At 42.1% G+C, this 17,135-nt stretch overlaps 1 protein-coding gene across 1 annotated transcript in view; it reads right to left on the bottom strand.

Annotated features, from left to right (window-relative positions):
- Positions 1–17,135, bottom strand: part of Arhgap42 (Rho GTPase activating protein 42) — a 237,266-nt gene that overhangs the window by 32,365 nt on the left and 187,766 nt on the right. Inside the window, exons 7-9 of the mRNA XM_051155902.1 lie at positions 14,604–14,708; positions 12,309–12,438; positions 1,373–1,473 (exon numbers count right to left, since the gene is read on the bottom strand). Of these exons, the coding sequence (XP_051011859.1) occupies positions 1,373–1,473; positions 12,309–12,438; positions 14,604–14,708 (336 nt within the window). The remainder of the gene's footprint in view (positions 1–1,372; positions 1,474–12,308; positions 12,439–14,603; positions 14,709–17,135) is intronic.

Here is a 17,135-nt window from a genome sequence, read left to right on the forward strand (position 1 = left end):
TGGTTTGTGCACTGGAGCCTCCGCAATAGTGAAGCTCACATTTGCACGCTGCTCCTGCAGCGTCCACAGCAGGCATGGCTCCACTGTGAACTGAACAGGGCCCTGAGACCTCTCAGGTCTTCTCTTCTACGTGCGAGACGCTCACCTGCATCGTGGACAAGGTCAGTTCAGGGTTGGTCAACCCGCGTCTTGGTTGCAAAGCTCATAGATTTATTACCAGCACCCTGGCTTGGCCAATTTGCATCATGAACAACACCCCAACTGTCACCGAAGCTGAAGTTCTGGCAACGGCTACTCTAAGCTAGTCACAGGTGGAGTGAAATGTGACGTCACACCTCTGCCAGTGAAGGGCACATGGGCTTGTTCTCTGGTCTGCTCCCAGTTTGTTTCTGTCTCTTTCACTGTGAATTCCTAGGCTCTGAGGGATGCCTGAGCTCAGGCCGTCTCTGTTAACACATCTTGGTGTTTCCAGTTTCCATCATTTCCCTCTGCTGAGTCCCACATTACAAACTGCCCGTGTGACCCATTCGCTTTCTAGAAACATCTCCCTCCTCTGTTGAAATAAGATTAGAAGGATTTATCTTTAGGAATAAAATCCACCTGCAGCGTTCTTAGCCCATGACCAAACCAACTAGGGCACAAGATCAGTCATTACCCATGTGAGTACCTTAGCTAAAAAAAAAAAAAAAAAAAGAAAGACAAAAAGGAGGAAAGAAAGAGAGTGAGGCATATCTGGTATCTAAGAAAGACTACACTATGACATTTAGTAACAAATTAACTCATGGGGTAAGTAAGCCTGAGAAAGGTGTTAGTCAGCATTTTGGTACGTGAGTTCATAGAATGTCAGAGGCAAGGGCACACAGGGCAGCTGTGGCATGGCCAGCTGAGACAGGATGCAGAACCCCTGAGTAAAGGTGGGTCTGCCCACTGGCCCTCATTTCCTGGGCCCCAACTTCTGAAGCCAAGGATGTAGGAGGGTACCTCAGTCATCTGCTGAAGAACCCCTCCCTGTGACCCAACTGCTTATAAATGCATGATAGCCCCAGCTAAAGAAAACACATTGCCCATTTGTTTTTAATGTAACTAATAGTGTTTGTTTTGTTTCTGTTTTTGTTTTAATTAATTTATTCAGATTACAACTCAGTTGTTCTCCCATCACTTGTGTCCTTCTGTTCCTCCTACCCTCCCACCCCCACCCTATTAGCCTCCCCCACTTTATGGTCACAGGCTAATATAGGGTTTTTTTTAATGAACTTTTCAGTTATAAAAAAATGTGTGCTGTTAGTATGGAAAGGATGCATAGGCGACACCTTAGTTAGCTCCCATTCCTTAAATTGCGAGCTCAATCTGATAAGGACGCTCACTCACTCACCATCTTCCCACTGGCTTTCACTTCGGAGACACTCATGGTGAACATTTTGCTTCCTTTGTCGTAAGTACAGTAATGTTTGGTCCATGTGAACCCCAGTGGTCCTGATGCAGGAGAAAAAAAAACACTTCAGGTTTGGATAAATGATTTGCACACCCACGTCTGTGCATGGTCACATGCGCGCGCGTCCACACCACTGTAGCTGGAACACTCACTGGGAGGAGGGGCCAATCTGAGCAAAGGTGACTGAGGACAGCATCAAGGAATCAGACAAACGGCTTTACTCAAGCTCCCTCAGAATCTGGAAACCCACAAGCAAGCCAACATGTAAGCCTCAGCTATCTTAACCTTATCTGCAAATGTGTAATCAGGTCAGCAGGTCCAATTAACAATGAATAGAAAATATTTTTAAAAAACAAATTGCACTAACACTGAATATATAAGTGTATTTTCAAAGATGGGGGGGGGGGGTCTTGCTTTAATTTCCCTCAAACCATGTATCCAGAGCTAGCCTTGAGCCCATGATATCCCTGCCTTCAGATCACAGGGTGTATCACAGTGCTTGATAGCCGATAGGAATATTTTTAGTATTAGAACGCATATTGGCCCTCAGGAAGCACCTGGCGAATGAGCTATAGTGAATGACTGTCTTCTCTGAATTTCCCAACCTTGGGCTTACTTCCTCTCATTGTTGATGTGAGAGAAATAAGCCTGAGACCGAAGAGCTCAGAGGGTAGGGTGCCCTCCTGCACCCTACTAAGGCAGACGTGGGGCTGCAGGATGAGAGTGCAGCACTTAAGAGGCAGAGGCAAAAGGAGAAGTTTAAGGCCATTGTTAGCTACATAACAAGGCCAAGGCCCGCTGGACTACAGGAGACCTTGTGTTTTTTAAAAATTCAAATGTTCTTAAAATAATAATTCCTCTATTTGCATTATTTATATTACAAGAAATGTACGTATTAGTAATGCTCACTTTTGTTTTCATCATAAACACTATCCCCTTTCTCACAGCTCAGCACACCACGTCACGGGCTGGTATTGTCCCTGAAGAACTGGGCGCTCCTCTGTCTTCAGTGCCTTTACCCAGAGAAGCTGATCGCCCTGAGTCCAAAGGCCATGACGGGCTGTGTGTGTTGAAAACAGAGCTTAGGGCTCCCTTCTTCAAAGCGTCTTCAGTTACCACTCCACCCACTCAAAACAAAATTTCTTAGCCACCTCTATGCATAATATGACTGCTGGCTTGATTTCAGAACCCTGCACTCAAAAGCAAGCAATTAAAATATAAAACAGTGTTTCATGAGTCACTGGGTTTCTTTGTCATTAATAATAGTGTCCTTGGTGTCAGCCTTAACTTTGGTTAATACTTAAGCTACTCCAGATTTTAAAATGACAGGGTACACATACACTTCGCAATCACAAGGGATTACAGCAATTAACTCCAGTTCTGTTCTGGGACCACTTCACAGCACAGTACTTGACAACACTTGGCACTGCATGCCATGTAATGTGGAATTACTTAACAGCCGAGGGCTGACGAGTGGGACACGGCTGATGCAAACTGCCAGTGACTTGGTTACTTAGCGATGTATTGGTAGGATCAGCTTTTTGCTTTAAAATGAAGCAGCCACCATGCTCTGATGACATTTTAGATCAAAAATGTCTCCTTCTATTTCCTGCCTTCTCTTAAAATTGAAACCTTCCCCACTTTGAGGTGACATTTGCTGTTCACCCTGCCACTTGCTTTAAGGTTTGCTGGCAGCCGTGTGGAAGATGATCTTGGCCAAGTCACTTAAAAGCCCCTTATTAAAGTATCTGAAAATTTATTACAACTCCAAAGCTGCAAAACAAAGAAGCTCAGTCATCCAGCCCAATGATCGCAGAGAGTGGTGACAGATATGGGTGGGAAGGTCACATTCAGAAATACTTACTACATCCCTTTACCTCAGAACCTTAGACATTATCAAAGAGCATTACATACCTAAGAAACGCCAGCTGTGCATAGGCATTGGGGGTTCTCCTTAAAGGAATAATACTCCAAATTGTCTTTTACATTATTTTATTTTGGAAAATAAAGTTATTTTAGTGTCTTGCTGTCAAAGAGTCTTTAGAATAATAAAAATATCTTTAAATGACGTTCTGTAGGTCTCTGAGGTTTTTGAAGACCTTATTTAACTATTTTACCTCATATGTCTATAGAATCATATCTATCTATTAGACCTAGAATATATATTCTGTTTTATATATATCATTAATTTATTCATATTACATATCAATTGTTAGAATATATATTCTTGTGATAAAATTAGACTAGCTTTTGACATGAACATGATTTGCATCAATATACAAAATTCAATACCACTGAATTAAAAAAAGAACATTATTTGTGAGTAACAATTAAGGCCTTGAAAGAGGAGTAGATTCAATAATCCACCTTTTGTTCTATCCTCCCTCTGTATTTCTATATCCCCCTTTCTTTCTTTTCAGCTCCTATCTCCTTACCTACAAAAGAAAGATAAAGGAAAGGAGATACGTCCCTGAGTCAAACCTAGTTTCCACTCTGCAAAAGACCAATAATACTTATAACCCAACTCTTAGTGAAAATAAGCATCTGGACAGGTTAATTGCTGGCAACACCCAGCCTACCTCAAAGAAGATGACGAGCATCAAAAACCTCCTTATGGAGTTGGCTTCAAATGTGGCAAACAAGCCACTGGGCAAAATGTCCTCGTTTCTACCACAGACAGAATTCTGCCTAAAAATGGGCAAGTTTAGATGCAGGCAGAGTTGATGACCAAACTCTGCCAAGACAGGGTAAGCAAAGTCCTCAATAGTTCCTGCCTCACAAATATATCTGTCAGATATATTAAGCCAGAAGGCTGAAGATGATGCTCCAGTGTTATAGAGAGCGTTGAGTGACTGTTCAGGCAGTAAACTGTCTCAGTCATTTTTTTTCATTTTGGAAGCTGCTAACCCGCACTCTGGGTTCACTCAAGTATTTAAGTTTTATCCCTTCTCAAGTCTCTGATGGGTCTGAAGACTAGCTAGTTTAGTCTGTCAATTAAGCATAGTAGGTTAGGGGTCAAGATATTTTTAGATCAAGATAGATGTTTTAAGTTAATAGAGATGAGAGATGAGAGGTATTAATCTCCGTTCAGAAATTTAGACCTAACAAGATAGGAAAGATGTTTACTTCAAGTTTGCCAAATACAAATAGCCAAATCACTATGAATGTAACATTTATATAACTCCTGATTGTCTCATGGTTCTTCCTGCTGTATGTAGTTTATTTTACCCATGTGTAATAATATAAATGTATATGTTGAGAAAGAAACATAATAAAAAATTTTTTAAAAGAAAGAAAATAGAGTTATTTTCATACAGTATATTTTGACTATGGTTTCTCTTCCCTCATCTCATTCCAGATCGGCCCTACATCCCGCCATTTCAACCTCACAGCATCTTTCTCTCTAAACAAAACAAAACAAAACAAATGATAAAAACAAACAAGAATAAAACAACAAATTAACAGCAACAAAAGATATAACACAAAGAATACACACATACATACATATATACAAATTCAAAATTAGAAATCATAATTAACAAGCAAAACACCATTAAGATTAAAAAAAAGTCTCTCAAACTACCCTTGACTTGATTTTGTGTTGGCCATCTGCTGGGCATCAAGCCTTAAGAAGTTGTTAACTTGCACCTCCTGTTTACTCAGGTAATTAATTTTATTGCTTTGCAAGTCTCTGATGGGGTTAAAGACCAGATAGTTAAGTCATACAATTAAGCTTAGTTGTTTAGAGGTTAAGATATTTTTAGGTCTAGTTACATGGTTTAAGTTGATAGAGATGAGATATGTTAAATTCTGATTTACATTAAGAATTTTAGACTCATCAAGATAGGAAAGTTGCCTTCTTCAAGGTTGCCAAATACAAATAGCCAAAACACTATGAATTTAACATTAATATCATTCCTGATTGTTTTGTGGTTCTTCTTGCTCTATGTACTTTGTCTTATATATGTATAATAATATAAATGTATATGTAAAAATATTAAGAAAAAAGGGGTTGTTTGTAGGTGTATTGAGTCACTGGAGAAACCCACTTTCATTTGCAAGCAGTTATCAATTGAAGAGTGCTTGTTGGCTAGGGATGGGAGCTTGTGCCTGCCTCCCCACCTCAGCAGTAGGACCCCCTACACTTTGGGCCAGGGCAGGCCCTTGCCAGTTGCACAGGATCTGTGATTTCAGAGGTGAACTGGTGTCTAGAAGGCTTTGTTTCCTTAATGTCTTCTATGCTCAGTGACTCTTACAATCTTTCTGCCTCCTCTTCCAGAGTTCCTGAGTCCTGAGGGGAGAAGTTTGATAAACTTATTGGCACAGGAGACAACTTCCTGGACAAAACACCAATTGCTCAGGCACCAAGGTCAACAATTAGTAAATGAGACCTCATGAAAGTAAAAAGCTTCTGTAAGACAAAGGACACTGTCAACAGAGCAAAACAACAGCCTAGATACTGGGAAAAGATCTTCACCAACCCTACATCCAACAAAGGACTAATATCCAAATTATATAAAGAACTCAAGAAATTAAATACCACCGAACTAAATAACTCAATTAAAAATGGGGTACAGAGCTAAACAGAAAATTCTCAACAGAAAAATATCGAATGACTGAGAAACACTTAAAGAAATGCTCAATGTCCTTGGTCATCAGGGAAACGCAAATCAAACCAACTCTGAGATTCCATCTTATACCTGTCAGAATGGCTAAGATCAAAAATTCAAGTGATAGCACATGCTAAGGAGGATGTGGAAAAAGAGAAACACTCCTGCATTGTTGGTGGGAGTGCAAATCCATACAAAAACTTTGGGATTCAATGTGGCCCTTTCTCAGAAAGTTAGGAATAATGCTACCTCAAACCCAGCTATACCATTCCTGTGAATATACCAGAAAGATGCTCCACCATAACAACAATGACATTTGCTCAACTATGCTCATAGCAGCCTTATTTGTAATAGCCAGAATCTGGAAACAACCTAGATGTCCCTCAACTGGAGAAACTGTGGTACATTTACACAATGGAATACTACTCAGGTATTAAAACAATGCAGTCTTGATATTTGCAGGTAAATGGATGGAACTGGGAAAGATCATCCTGAGTGAGTGAACCCAGACCCAGAAAGACACACATGGTATATATTCTCTTATAAGTGGATATTAGCCCATCATATATGTCCTCTGAGAGACACCACCCAACAGGAGATTGGGACAAATACTAGGACTATCAACTGGACTCTGGGTGAAGCACTGAGAGTTGTATGGGAGAGGTGAGGGATGGAAGGACCCGGAGGGGTCAGGAGCTCCACAAGGAGACCATCAAGGCTGGTGTATCTGGACCTGGGGGCCTGCACAAACTGATGCACCAATGAAGGATACTGCAAGCAAAGAATCTAGACCCTCTATTCAGACGTAGCCAGTAGATAGCTCATTCTCCACATGGTGTGGAGAGAGAGAGGGGACTGCCTCTGACAGGAACTCTGGTGCCTGTGATTTGGTCACTGCTCATTGGTGGAGCGGCCTTGTGGGCACACAAAGGAAGGGGATGCAGGCTATCCTGATAAGACCTGATAGGCTGAGGTCAGACAGTGGGGTGCCCCCCTCATCAGAGGACTAGGAGAGGGGAATAGGGCAGAAGAGGAAGGTAGGGTGGGAACAGGAAGATAAGAGTGAGGGGACATAATGTGAATAAATTATAATAAATATAAAATTTAAAAAAGAAAGATTAGAGCCGGGCGTGGTGGCGCACGCCTTTAATCCCAGCACTCGGGAGGCAGAGGCAGGTGGATCACTGTGAGTTCGAGGCCAGCCTGGTCTACAAAATGAGTCCAGGATGGCCAAGGCTACACAGAGAAACCCTGTCTGAAAAAACAAAACAAAACAAAACAAAAAAAGATTAGCCTCTAATACTCACACATAAATGAATTTCTTTTTGGGTCTGGGTTACCTCACTCAGGATGATTTTTTTTTCTTTTTTCATCCATTTACCTATGATTTTTCATTATTTCATGTTTTTATTTTTTAACAACTGAATAATATTCCATTGTATAAATGTGTGACATTTTCCTAATCCATTCCTGTGTTGATGGACAACGAGACTGTTTCCAATTGCTGGATACTATGTACAGACCAGCAATAAACATGTTTGAGTACGTGTCTCAGGAGTGGTAAAGCTGGGTCTTGAGGTAGAGCCCCTTACTCCACATCTTCTCCAGCGTGAGCTGTCATTTGTTCTGTTTATCTTGACCATTCTGAAAGGTGTGAGATGAAATCTTAAAGTAGCTTTGATCTGCACTTCACTGATGACAAGGAATGCTGAACATTTCTTTAAGTGCTTCCGAGCCACTTGCATTTCATTTTTTGAGAATTATGTTTATTTATGCCCCTCATTTTTAAATTGGGTTATTTGTTTTATTGATGTCCTTTTAAAGTTATTTTTATATATTTACATATTAACCCTCTATTGGGCATGCAATTGGTAAAGATCTCTCCCTCGGTAGGCTGCTGCTTTGTCTGGAAGATGGTGTCCTTTGCCTTACAGAAGCTTTCCAGTTTCATGAAACTGTGGGTCTTACAGGGTACACTAACGCTGCTCTGTTTACAAAGTCTTTTCTTGTCACAGTGAGTTCAAGGTTATTCTCCACTTGCTCCTTCATAGGAGTCAGTGAGTGTGGATACATTTTTGGGTCTTTGATCCATTTGGAGTTAAGTTCTATGAATGGTGGTAAGTGCAAATCTGTTATAATTCTACATGCAGTTGTCTAGTTTAACCAAAATCCAAAAGTACACGGCAGACAAGGAATTCCAATAGATTTCTGACTCTAAAACTCATGTGCTTCCCAGGTTAACCAAAGACTATTAGGTGAGACTTAATGTTGCCCAGAGGTGGACAATGTCAGCAGCTCCCAAGCAGAAAAAGGAGCTGTGCATCCAGGAGCTGGTGGCTACCTCTGCCCCACCATCACTGACTGCAGGGATGGCTCCAGAGATGTGCACATAAAGGACATCAGTTACTACAAGAGTCTGTTGGCCAAATACAACCAGTGCAATTGTATACATGACGCCGGCAGACCCAGAGAAATGCCAAGTGGAAACTCTGTTGGACCAGAAAGGCAGAACCCGAGAGGGGTTCACAAAAAGAAAGGAGTTATCTTGCCTGCGAAGGTCTCCAGTGCCAGACACTGTCCATGTTCCCTCACAAAAAGGGCACAGACACATCAGCATTTCCTGGGGGACTTTCAGAAAACTGCTGCAAGGGTGAACTGAGGGGAAGGCCTGAGGGCAGAGGAGAAGCCTTGAAGAGTTTTCTGTAGAAGACTAGCCAAGACTGAAATTGTGGAGATAAAGGAGAGATGTGAGTCAAAGGGTCTTAGGAAGACATAACAGACAGATGAGATCCCATGATGCATAGAGAGATCAGAGAACTAAAGACTGCCCGGGGTTTTATAGGTTAGAAGAGTGCCATTAGCTGGGCGTGGTGGTGCACACCTTTAATCCCAGCACTCGGGAGGCAGAGGCAGGCGGATCGCTGTGAGTTCGAGGCCAGCCTGGTCTACAAAGTGAGTCCAGGATGGCCAAGGCTACACAGAGAAACCCTGTCTCAAAAAAACAAAAAACAAAAAAAACCAAAAAACCAAAAAAACAAAAAATGAATGAAATAACCTCAGGGTAAGGCTAGCAACCCAGAGGCTCAGGATGACTTACATACAATCAGATGTCTTACAATAAGGCTTGGAGATCAGATGCGCACATCAAGTCCTTGCTAGATCCATCCAGACAATCCTCAGCCCTCCATCACTAAAAGCCTGAACTTGGTAGACTTGACCCCAAATGTTACCTTGTCCAGGGACTGGTCAGCAAGCCTTGGTCCTTCAGTGAGTGGACTACTACATAGTGACTGCATAGTAAAGACTTGAAGACTAGGGTCAAGACAATTTCGGTAGGTAATCCAAAACGTTTTCTGTTTAGAATGAAAAGTGGGACAAAAAAAAAAAAAAAAATGCCAAAACGAAACGTTTTTGCCTTGACTTTGAGTTATTGTTTTTGTTTGGAGAAAGAGCAAGGTTGTGACCTTAAGTGAGTGGGAGGGAAGTGAGGGGGACCGGCATGAGTATTGGGGAAAGGGGAAAACATGATCAAGAAAAACAAATGGTGTGTATACAAGAATCTCAGCAGCTGTCTGCTACCCAGGGAGAAGACACGAAGTAAAGGATCAGGCAAGAATGCCTAACAGTTCTTCCTAAAGCTCTGGAAATCCCTCCCTGCCTCAGTTCACGGCTGCAGAGCGCCTGGTGCTCAGGGTCACAAACCCTCACCCTTGCTCAGTCCACACTCAGTACAAACGTAGTCATACTGATATTTCAGATCTGAGAAATTCAAAATATCCCAAGTGCTGTGTCCCAGGCCAAAGCTAGACCTCATACTTGTCTGACCCAGTGAATTAAGCTATGAACTGGAGGCTCAAATGGAGCATATTTCTTATGCTCTATTTATAAAACAGCAGGAACCTCAATCAGGATTCATTCCCTCAGGATCTGAAAAGAGCAGACAGTTCAGGAACGGGACAGTCTTAGCACCTCACCTGAGCCTAGGTTCCTTATCCATCTAGACTGTTTGCCAAGTCTGTCAACTGAATTGGTATGCGCTTGCGTGCCACTATTCAACACCTGGGCATAACCTGAGTATCTCAGATGGCCTTCCATCGACATGTTAGTGACCCTGTGACATGTGTACCTCAAAAACCTTCACAGTCAACGCTGCAGCTCTGCCTTCTCCATCACAAACCCTTCAACTGCATTACTCTGCCAACTAAACCAACCTTTTCTTACCATTAGTGTGGAGACTTTGGAACAAGGTCGTCTGAGTGTGTTACAGTCTCAACCAGCTGGACAAGAAATGAATTAGGATACAGATGAAGGTGATGTGTTTCTGTGTCCAAGTTGACATACGTGGGATAGCCTAGTTTTGTGAACTTGACACAAGCCTAGACTTACCTTGGCTGGCCTATGGGCTGGTGTGTAAGGTATTTCCTTTATTGTTACTGATGTGGGAGAGCCTAGCCCACTCTAAGTCTGGTTTCCCTCTATTGTCTCTGCTTCAGTCACTGCCTCTCGGTTTCTGTCCTGAGTTCCTGTCTTGACTTTTCTCATTGACAGTCAGTGAGCCAAATAAACCCTCCCCTCTCTCTTCCCCCCCAAAAAGGCAAGAATGTTTCAAAGCATATTAGGCATTGCTGCAAAATGTAAACACGCAGTTTTCTACTTTTCAAAAGCACATTCCGGTCCACGAGGCTGAAAATAACAGCTCGATCACCACAAATGCGAGAACAGGGCCGTTAGTGCACATCTGACTCGAAACTGAGTTGATTGGTCAAAATGGTCAGAGTGGTTTCATTTAATGACAGCACACAGAAGGGGCCCCAGTTACCCGTGTATGAATGGATTTGTGTTGGTTTTTGTGGGAGAACATTCTGAGCATGCAGCCGTTAAGACAGTTCTCTGTTGGGTCTGCTATTTGTTTTCTCACCTCAGGAAGCAAAGGGCATCGATGTGACATGGCATAATTGCCACTTTTACTTCTGAAAACCAGCGGAGCCCAGGATTTAATGAAATGATGCTGCTGAGGGGAAAACTATTAGTGTAGTCACCAGCGTAAGTCATCCTGACAAGGCTTTTATTTTTAATTTTCTATGGACCTTTAAAGTAAATTCTAAAGCTGCACTCAGCACTGTCATCATCAGGGATCTTTTGCTAAACTCTGAAATAATAATGGCCCGCTTTGGTGACGGTCGTGGTGGAGAGAAGACTGTTTCCAATTTGTACAAAGATGTAGTCTTCCTTTGTGAAGTCATACTGAAGCAGTCAAGGAAGTAGACAAGGTGTGCGGTGCAGATGCAGCATGCTGAGTTATAAGACACACCAAACCCCGGGCCAGCTAGGCGCCTCAGCAGGTAAAGTGTCTCTGTCGAGGCTTGCAACCTGAGTTCAGTCCCTGAGACAAAGATGGAGGAGGGAGATCCTACAAGTTGTCTTCTGCCCTGCACACAGTGTAGTGTACACACACACACACACACACACACACACACACACACACACACACACACACACCATACTTTTTAAAGAGGGGGCTAGGGTAATGCTTTGAGGCCTAGGGGGAGTGTGTTAAAGTATTTGCTATGGAAGCTTTAATCTCAGAACCCAAGTGACACGTCAGCTGGATATGGCAGAGATGGAGTTGACAGAGCAAGCAGGCTGTGATGACCGTTAGTGTTTGTCAACTTGACTACATCTGGCATTAACCATAACTGAAGCTGCTGGGCACACCTGCGAGGGGTTTCTTGACTGGATCACCGGAAGTGGGAAGGGCCACCTTAGATCTGGACTGTATAAAGGTGGCAGCAGCCTATGTAAAAGCCATGGGAAAAGGACGCTTGCTCTCTTCGCCGGCTTGCCCCTGCTCTCACTGGCAAGTTCATTCCTTCATTGTTATTGGAGCCTAATACCTGGGATTCCAGCATATGCTGAAGAGCAGCCAAGACATCCAGCCTCCTGGAATGAACAACTACAGGACTCTTGGACCAGAGCCTGTAAGCCACTCTAATAAACCTATAAGCCCTGTTTCTCCAGAACCCTGACCAACACACTGCCTAATGACACTAGCCCCACTGGTGATCTCCATCCTTGATTGACAGGCCCACCTCATGAAAGAGTAGGGTGAAATAAGGGATGGTTTCCGATATGAGCCTCTAGACACATGAATCCTATGTCCGTGTGCATCCACACAGATGTGTCCACACACGTGCAAACATTATGCACACACATGGGAAATAAAAGGAAAGTAAAAGGGAGACCTCACATCAGTTTCTGAGACTCACTTTTCTCCTGGACGTAAAGATAGCCCTCCATGGTCCACTGGCTGGGTGGTCTGTAGTCCTGACTGGCCGACTTCATCCTCTGCATCAGCCTTTCCACCTCTTGTCGAGTGCTTTCAAAGTTATTCCTTGTCTTCAGCGGAGAGAAACGACAAACTCACTTAGCATTTCCCCCCAGCTTTGAGGAACTTCTCAACTAAGCTTTCAAACCTGCCATATGTATGAGGGTCCCCTCGACGCTTTTGGCTCTGTCTGTTGAACACACGAGGGCTCTGTCTGTCATGTTGACTCACTCCTGGAGGACTTTCACTTTCTTCCCTGACTCTGCCTCTAACTGTGAGAGAGACATTCCACCTTCACACTCTGTGGTAAGTCCCAAGCAGGTGAGCTACAGCAATTGAAATGACTGAGCCTCTGCTAGCTTCAGATTAGCTAAGATTAAAAGTAGATACAGAAGAACTTAATACATTTTTGAGGAAGGAAAAAAAAATGATGCTTTCAATATATGTCTCAATGAACAAGTTTAAAATAAAATCTTGTCCCAAAGGCTTTTGTTTTTATTTTTATTTTTTATTACTTCTTAGGATTCAGTAAAATCACTTTGCTGTTATGAAGTCAAGAATGGAAGCATCACATGGGTAGATTAAGGTGGCCATTGGAAAAAACCTCAGCTCTAGAGTCTACATCTCTGCAGTCTACAGCTGGCAGGTTTTTTTTTTTTTTTTTTTTTTGAGGGTGTGTCATGTGGTTCCATTTCTGGAAGTACTAACACAGTTGTTAGGAGTGTAAAAGTGTAAGAGGAATGAGTAAACGTAAAACTTATTCACATGAATACAAGTTCTTCCTTCTTTTGAGAATAATAATTTATACACTTGACAATAAGTTTGCTTAATCTGTAGAAAACTTAAGGTTTTTCTACAAAAGAATCTGTTTTGCATTTAAAACACTTCACCCTAGCAAAATGTGTCTAAAAACATAAAATCCACAGGTTACCAGAGAAATGAACCTCAAAGCAAATTAGGGTTTTGGAGGGGAGTGTCTCATTGTTTTTCTCTTTCAGGCAAAAGGATTGATTTTTTTCAAGTGTTTTCTTTCTCCTGTTCCAACTGCAATAATTGTAGCTAATAGAGAAACAACTTGGAGAAATTCTCTGGAGTCTGTCATTTTCCTTTTCAGTTTCTACTGAGGACAGACAACTGTCTTCCACATTGAAAAAACCCATGCAAGTGAGTTAAAGGTAGAACTTTCTCTTCTAGGGAACCTACGTTAAGTAAAAGTGGAGAGCCAAACATGATTACAAAACTCAAAATGCATAGTTCCGCAGGGGCACACAAGCTCTGAAGTGTGCTATCTAGACGCCATGATGACAGGACCAGGAGAAGCAGAGAAGCACACACCTTTTTCAGAAGACTAAATGAAGGTTATTTTGGCTGGAGTCCTAGGCACTCGGGATTTCAGTGACTGAATCTCAGCTTCAGGACTTTGCTCTTCCCTGGGTTTGACAATGGAAGAAATGCCCTAGCTGACAGTGGGAGTGTCACTGTGTGTTCAAAGACTGAAAGACTAGAGGATGCCACCAAGTAAGCTGGTGGAAATGGACAGTGCATAAATAACTCACACTTGTATGGTAAGGCAATGCTTTTGAATGTCTCAAAACTACATTTAACTTCTAGGTGAATAATCAATAGCAGGTGTTTCAATGTGACTTCAGAGAGATGAGCCTGTACAATGTAAAGCCTGAGACCTTCACTTTGAAAATAGAAAAATACTGCTTTCTCAACAAATAAGACTCACCTAAACTCAGTGAGCTTCTCCTCTGCTCCTAGCTTTGAGTAACTGACAGAAAAAAGGGGGGGGGGGCACACCTTGTAGGTACCTGTGCTGTTTCTATATCTGTGTATATTGTGACAGCATTTTTATAATCAGGTTATGTATGCATCACCACATGTTTTTCTATTCTTGTTTGTGTGTGGTGAGGTCCATGAAAAATGTCAGGTGTATAGCCCTGCACTAACTGTACTCAACCCGGAGGGCAGACCCTATTTGTCCTGTGTCACCCACTGAGCTAACGTCCAAGGATTTCCACATTGTACCACTTGCTTTTATAAAACGCAATAGCGTATGGTTTTTCCTAACATAAAATCAGTCTTCTCTGGCATACGTTCAAATAGGAAGTAAAGCATGAGGATGTCTGTAAGGAGGACTCTGAGCTGCTGTGGTTGCCATGCTTAGACAAGGCCTGGCTTGGTCTTAACTGGTGTCATTGCTAAGGAACGGGCAGAGCAGGTGCATCCTTACATTCTGCAAGTTGAACTGCAGCTGTTGCTTATATGGTGCAAATTCCTGGGCAAGTTCATATCCCTCGTGGTAAAACGTAAATAAACCCTGAAGGAAGGACAAAAGCTGCAAAGATAAAAACATACACAAAAGAGTCATAAAAATTTGCTTTTTAATATATATATATATATCTGAAAATATCGTTCCAATACAAAATATCAAGCAAAGTGTATTTTATTCTAATTTCTCAATGTAACAACTTTTGACCAACGCATTTAGCAATCGAATCATGAATGTGAGACAGAAACAAGAGATCGTTGCCTTTTCATCTCATGTCTCTGTGTGGTCATGATCAGGTGTTCTGCGAACTGTTCTGTCATGCAAATGCATCATGAAATAACCACAAAAGGCCAAGAAGGGAGATCGGAGATAAGTGGGAAGGGTCTCTAGCCAAAACAGAACACGAAAGGACATTAGACTTAAAGAGGGGGCAGCATGTCACAGGAAGACTCTGACCAAGGCCAGTGACAGTTTGTCCAAAGGGAGATAACAAAAATTACCACAAGATGGCAGTATAGATCCTGGTATTGGCTAGAAAAGGATTTCAGCAAGAATTTAAAATTCAGCGTAGGTCAGAGTTGAGTCAAAACAGAAAAATCACATGATCATTCCTACCCTGGGTAAAATCCTCAGAAAAGAAACTCCACGCTCTTAGCCTTGAAATCACACATTCATATGTGTTTAATTACTATGTACTTCTATCTGTAAATAAGAGGGCTTATCATAAAATTATGGGACAAGCATGTTTATATAGTAAGCTTATCTAGAAAAAATTTGATTTGAGATTTTACATACTTCACTGCAATCTTATTCCATAGCCTTAGCCACTGGCTCAGTCAGCCTGCAGCTTCTTGCTGCAGTAACCTGGAAAATATTTTCGAAAGAGACTTATAGAATGCCATTTATTATTTTTCAAATTAAAAGAGAAAGGCAATTTAAACCCATTTTCATATGTGCGTAGCTTCCTCCCACATCCTCTGTGTGGGGAGGCAGGAGTACTTAGCTGGGATTGCCAATACCTAAGAGCCTATGACAACTTTTTCCTTTTTCAACATGAAGTCAACTCCATACAAAATTATGCTCATTTCAAGGAGTCTGACACTTTCAAAATGTTTTCTTAAGTTGTTGTTGTTGTTGTTGTTTCATTTAGTTTTAATCTCCAGTTTAGAACCTGGTCTACAAAGTCCAGATCAGCCGAGGCTTGTTAAACAGAGAAACCCTGTCTCAAAAATGAAATTAAACACCTAGATTTAAAGGCTGTCAGTCAGGCCCTGAATGTGTAAATATATACCTTCTCAAAGGTTGAAAACATCAAAATGCTTCTGAAATACATAGCTAGCAGAGTTCTCTGACTAGCCATGGGATAGCATAGGGAGTCATTACAGGAATATTTTCTCTGTTGGCATCTGTAATTAGGCCACAACAAAATGGTCTCATTGTGAATTAGAAGTCATAGGGGGCAGGTGTTACTTCAAAGCCACGAAGTTAATTAAATTTACAGGAAAAAATTTTTAAAAAGCATTGCAATATAGCTATAAAATACATAATACCCCCAAATGACTTGTCAAATATTCTCACTGCTTAGAACGGGGGGTGGGGGGGTGGTGGCGTGGGGGCGGCGCAGGAGAGGGGAATATACTTCATGTCAGAAATATGATAACATCCAAAGAGTACAGGTGAATTCATGGAGTCTGGCTTGAGGCTCTGGTGTACAGGTCCTTCATATATTAAAAGATTAGGTGCCTACAGAAGTGCCAGGTGCTCTCCGCTGTGCCCACAACTACCTGAGAGACAGACAAAGACCTCTGCTGTTTGCCAAGTCACTCATTTGGAAGTAATTTGACAGACCCTGGTGAGCCAGCGTTCTCCATTGAGACCTGTTTGTTAATTATGCTTGCAAACTCATGATCCGAGCGTTTCTGTCTCCCTGAGGTTACTCTAGCCTCAGCATTTCTGAGGAAGCTTCTACAACAGAAACTGAGACAGATTTCCACCTGCCAGCCAAGTTAGCAGGGGATGCAGTTTTATTGAATTACATCAAAATTACACATCAGAGGCTGGAGTGATGGCTCAGTGGTTAAGAGCACTAACTGCTCTCGCAGAGAACCCGGGTCCCATAATGGTGGCTCCTAATCCTTTGGAAGTTCAATTTCCCAGGGTCTGAGGCCTTCTCCTGACCTCCGTGGGTACCCATGTGGCACACATGCATACATACATGCAGGCTAAACTCATACACACAAAATAAAATAAATAAATCTAAAATTAGTTAATGGCATACCAAGAGCTGTCACTTTTTTTCTCTGTGCTGCATTTCTTTGGAAGCAGCATGGGGAAGTCTAAACAAAAGTGTGTGTGAAGCCTGGTGTGGTGGTGGTGCACACCTTTAATCCCAGCACACGGGAGGCAAAGACAGGCTGATCTCTGTGAGTTCAAGGCCAGCCTGGTCTACAAAGTTCAGGACAGCCAAGGCAATACAGAGAAACCCTCCTGTCT

The sequence above is a fragment of the Acomys russatus genome, chromosome 14 (genome assembly GCF_903995435.1).
Source record: "Acomys russatus chromosome 14, mAcoRus1.1, whole genome shotgun sequence".
Lineage (NCBI taxonomy): Eukaryota > Metazoa > Chordata > Mammalia > Rodentia > Muridae > Acomys > Acomys russatus.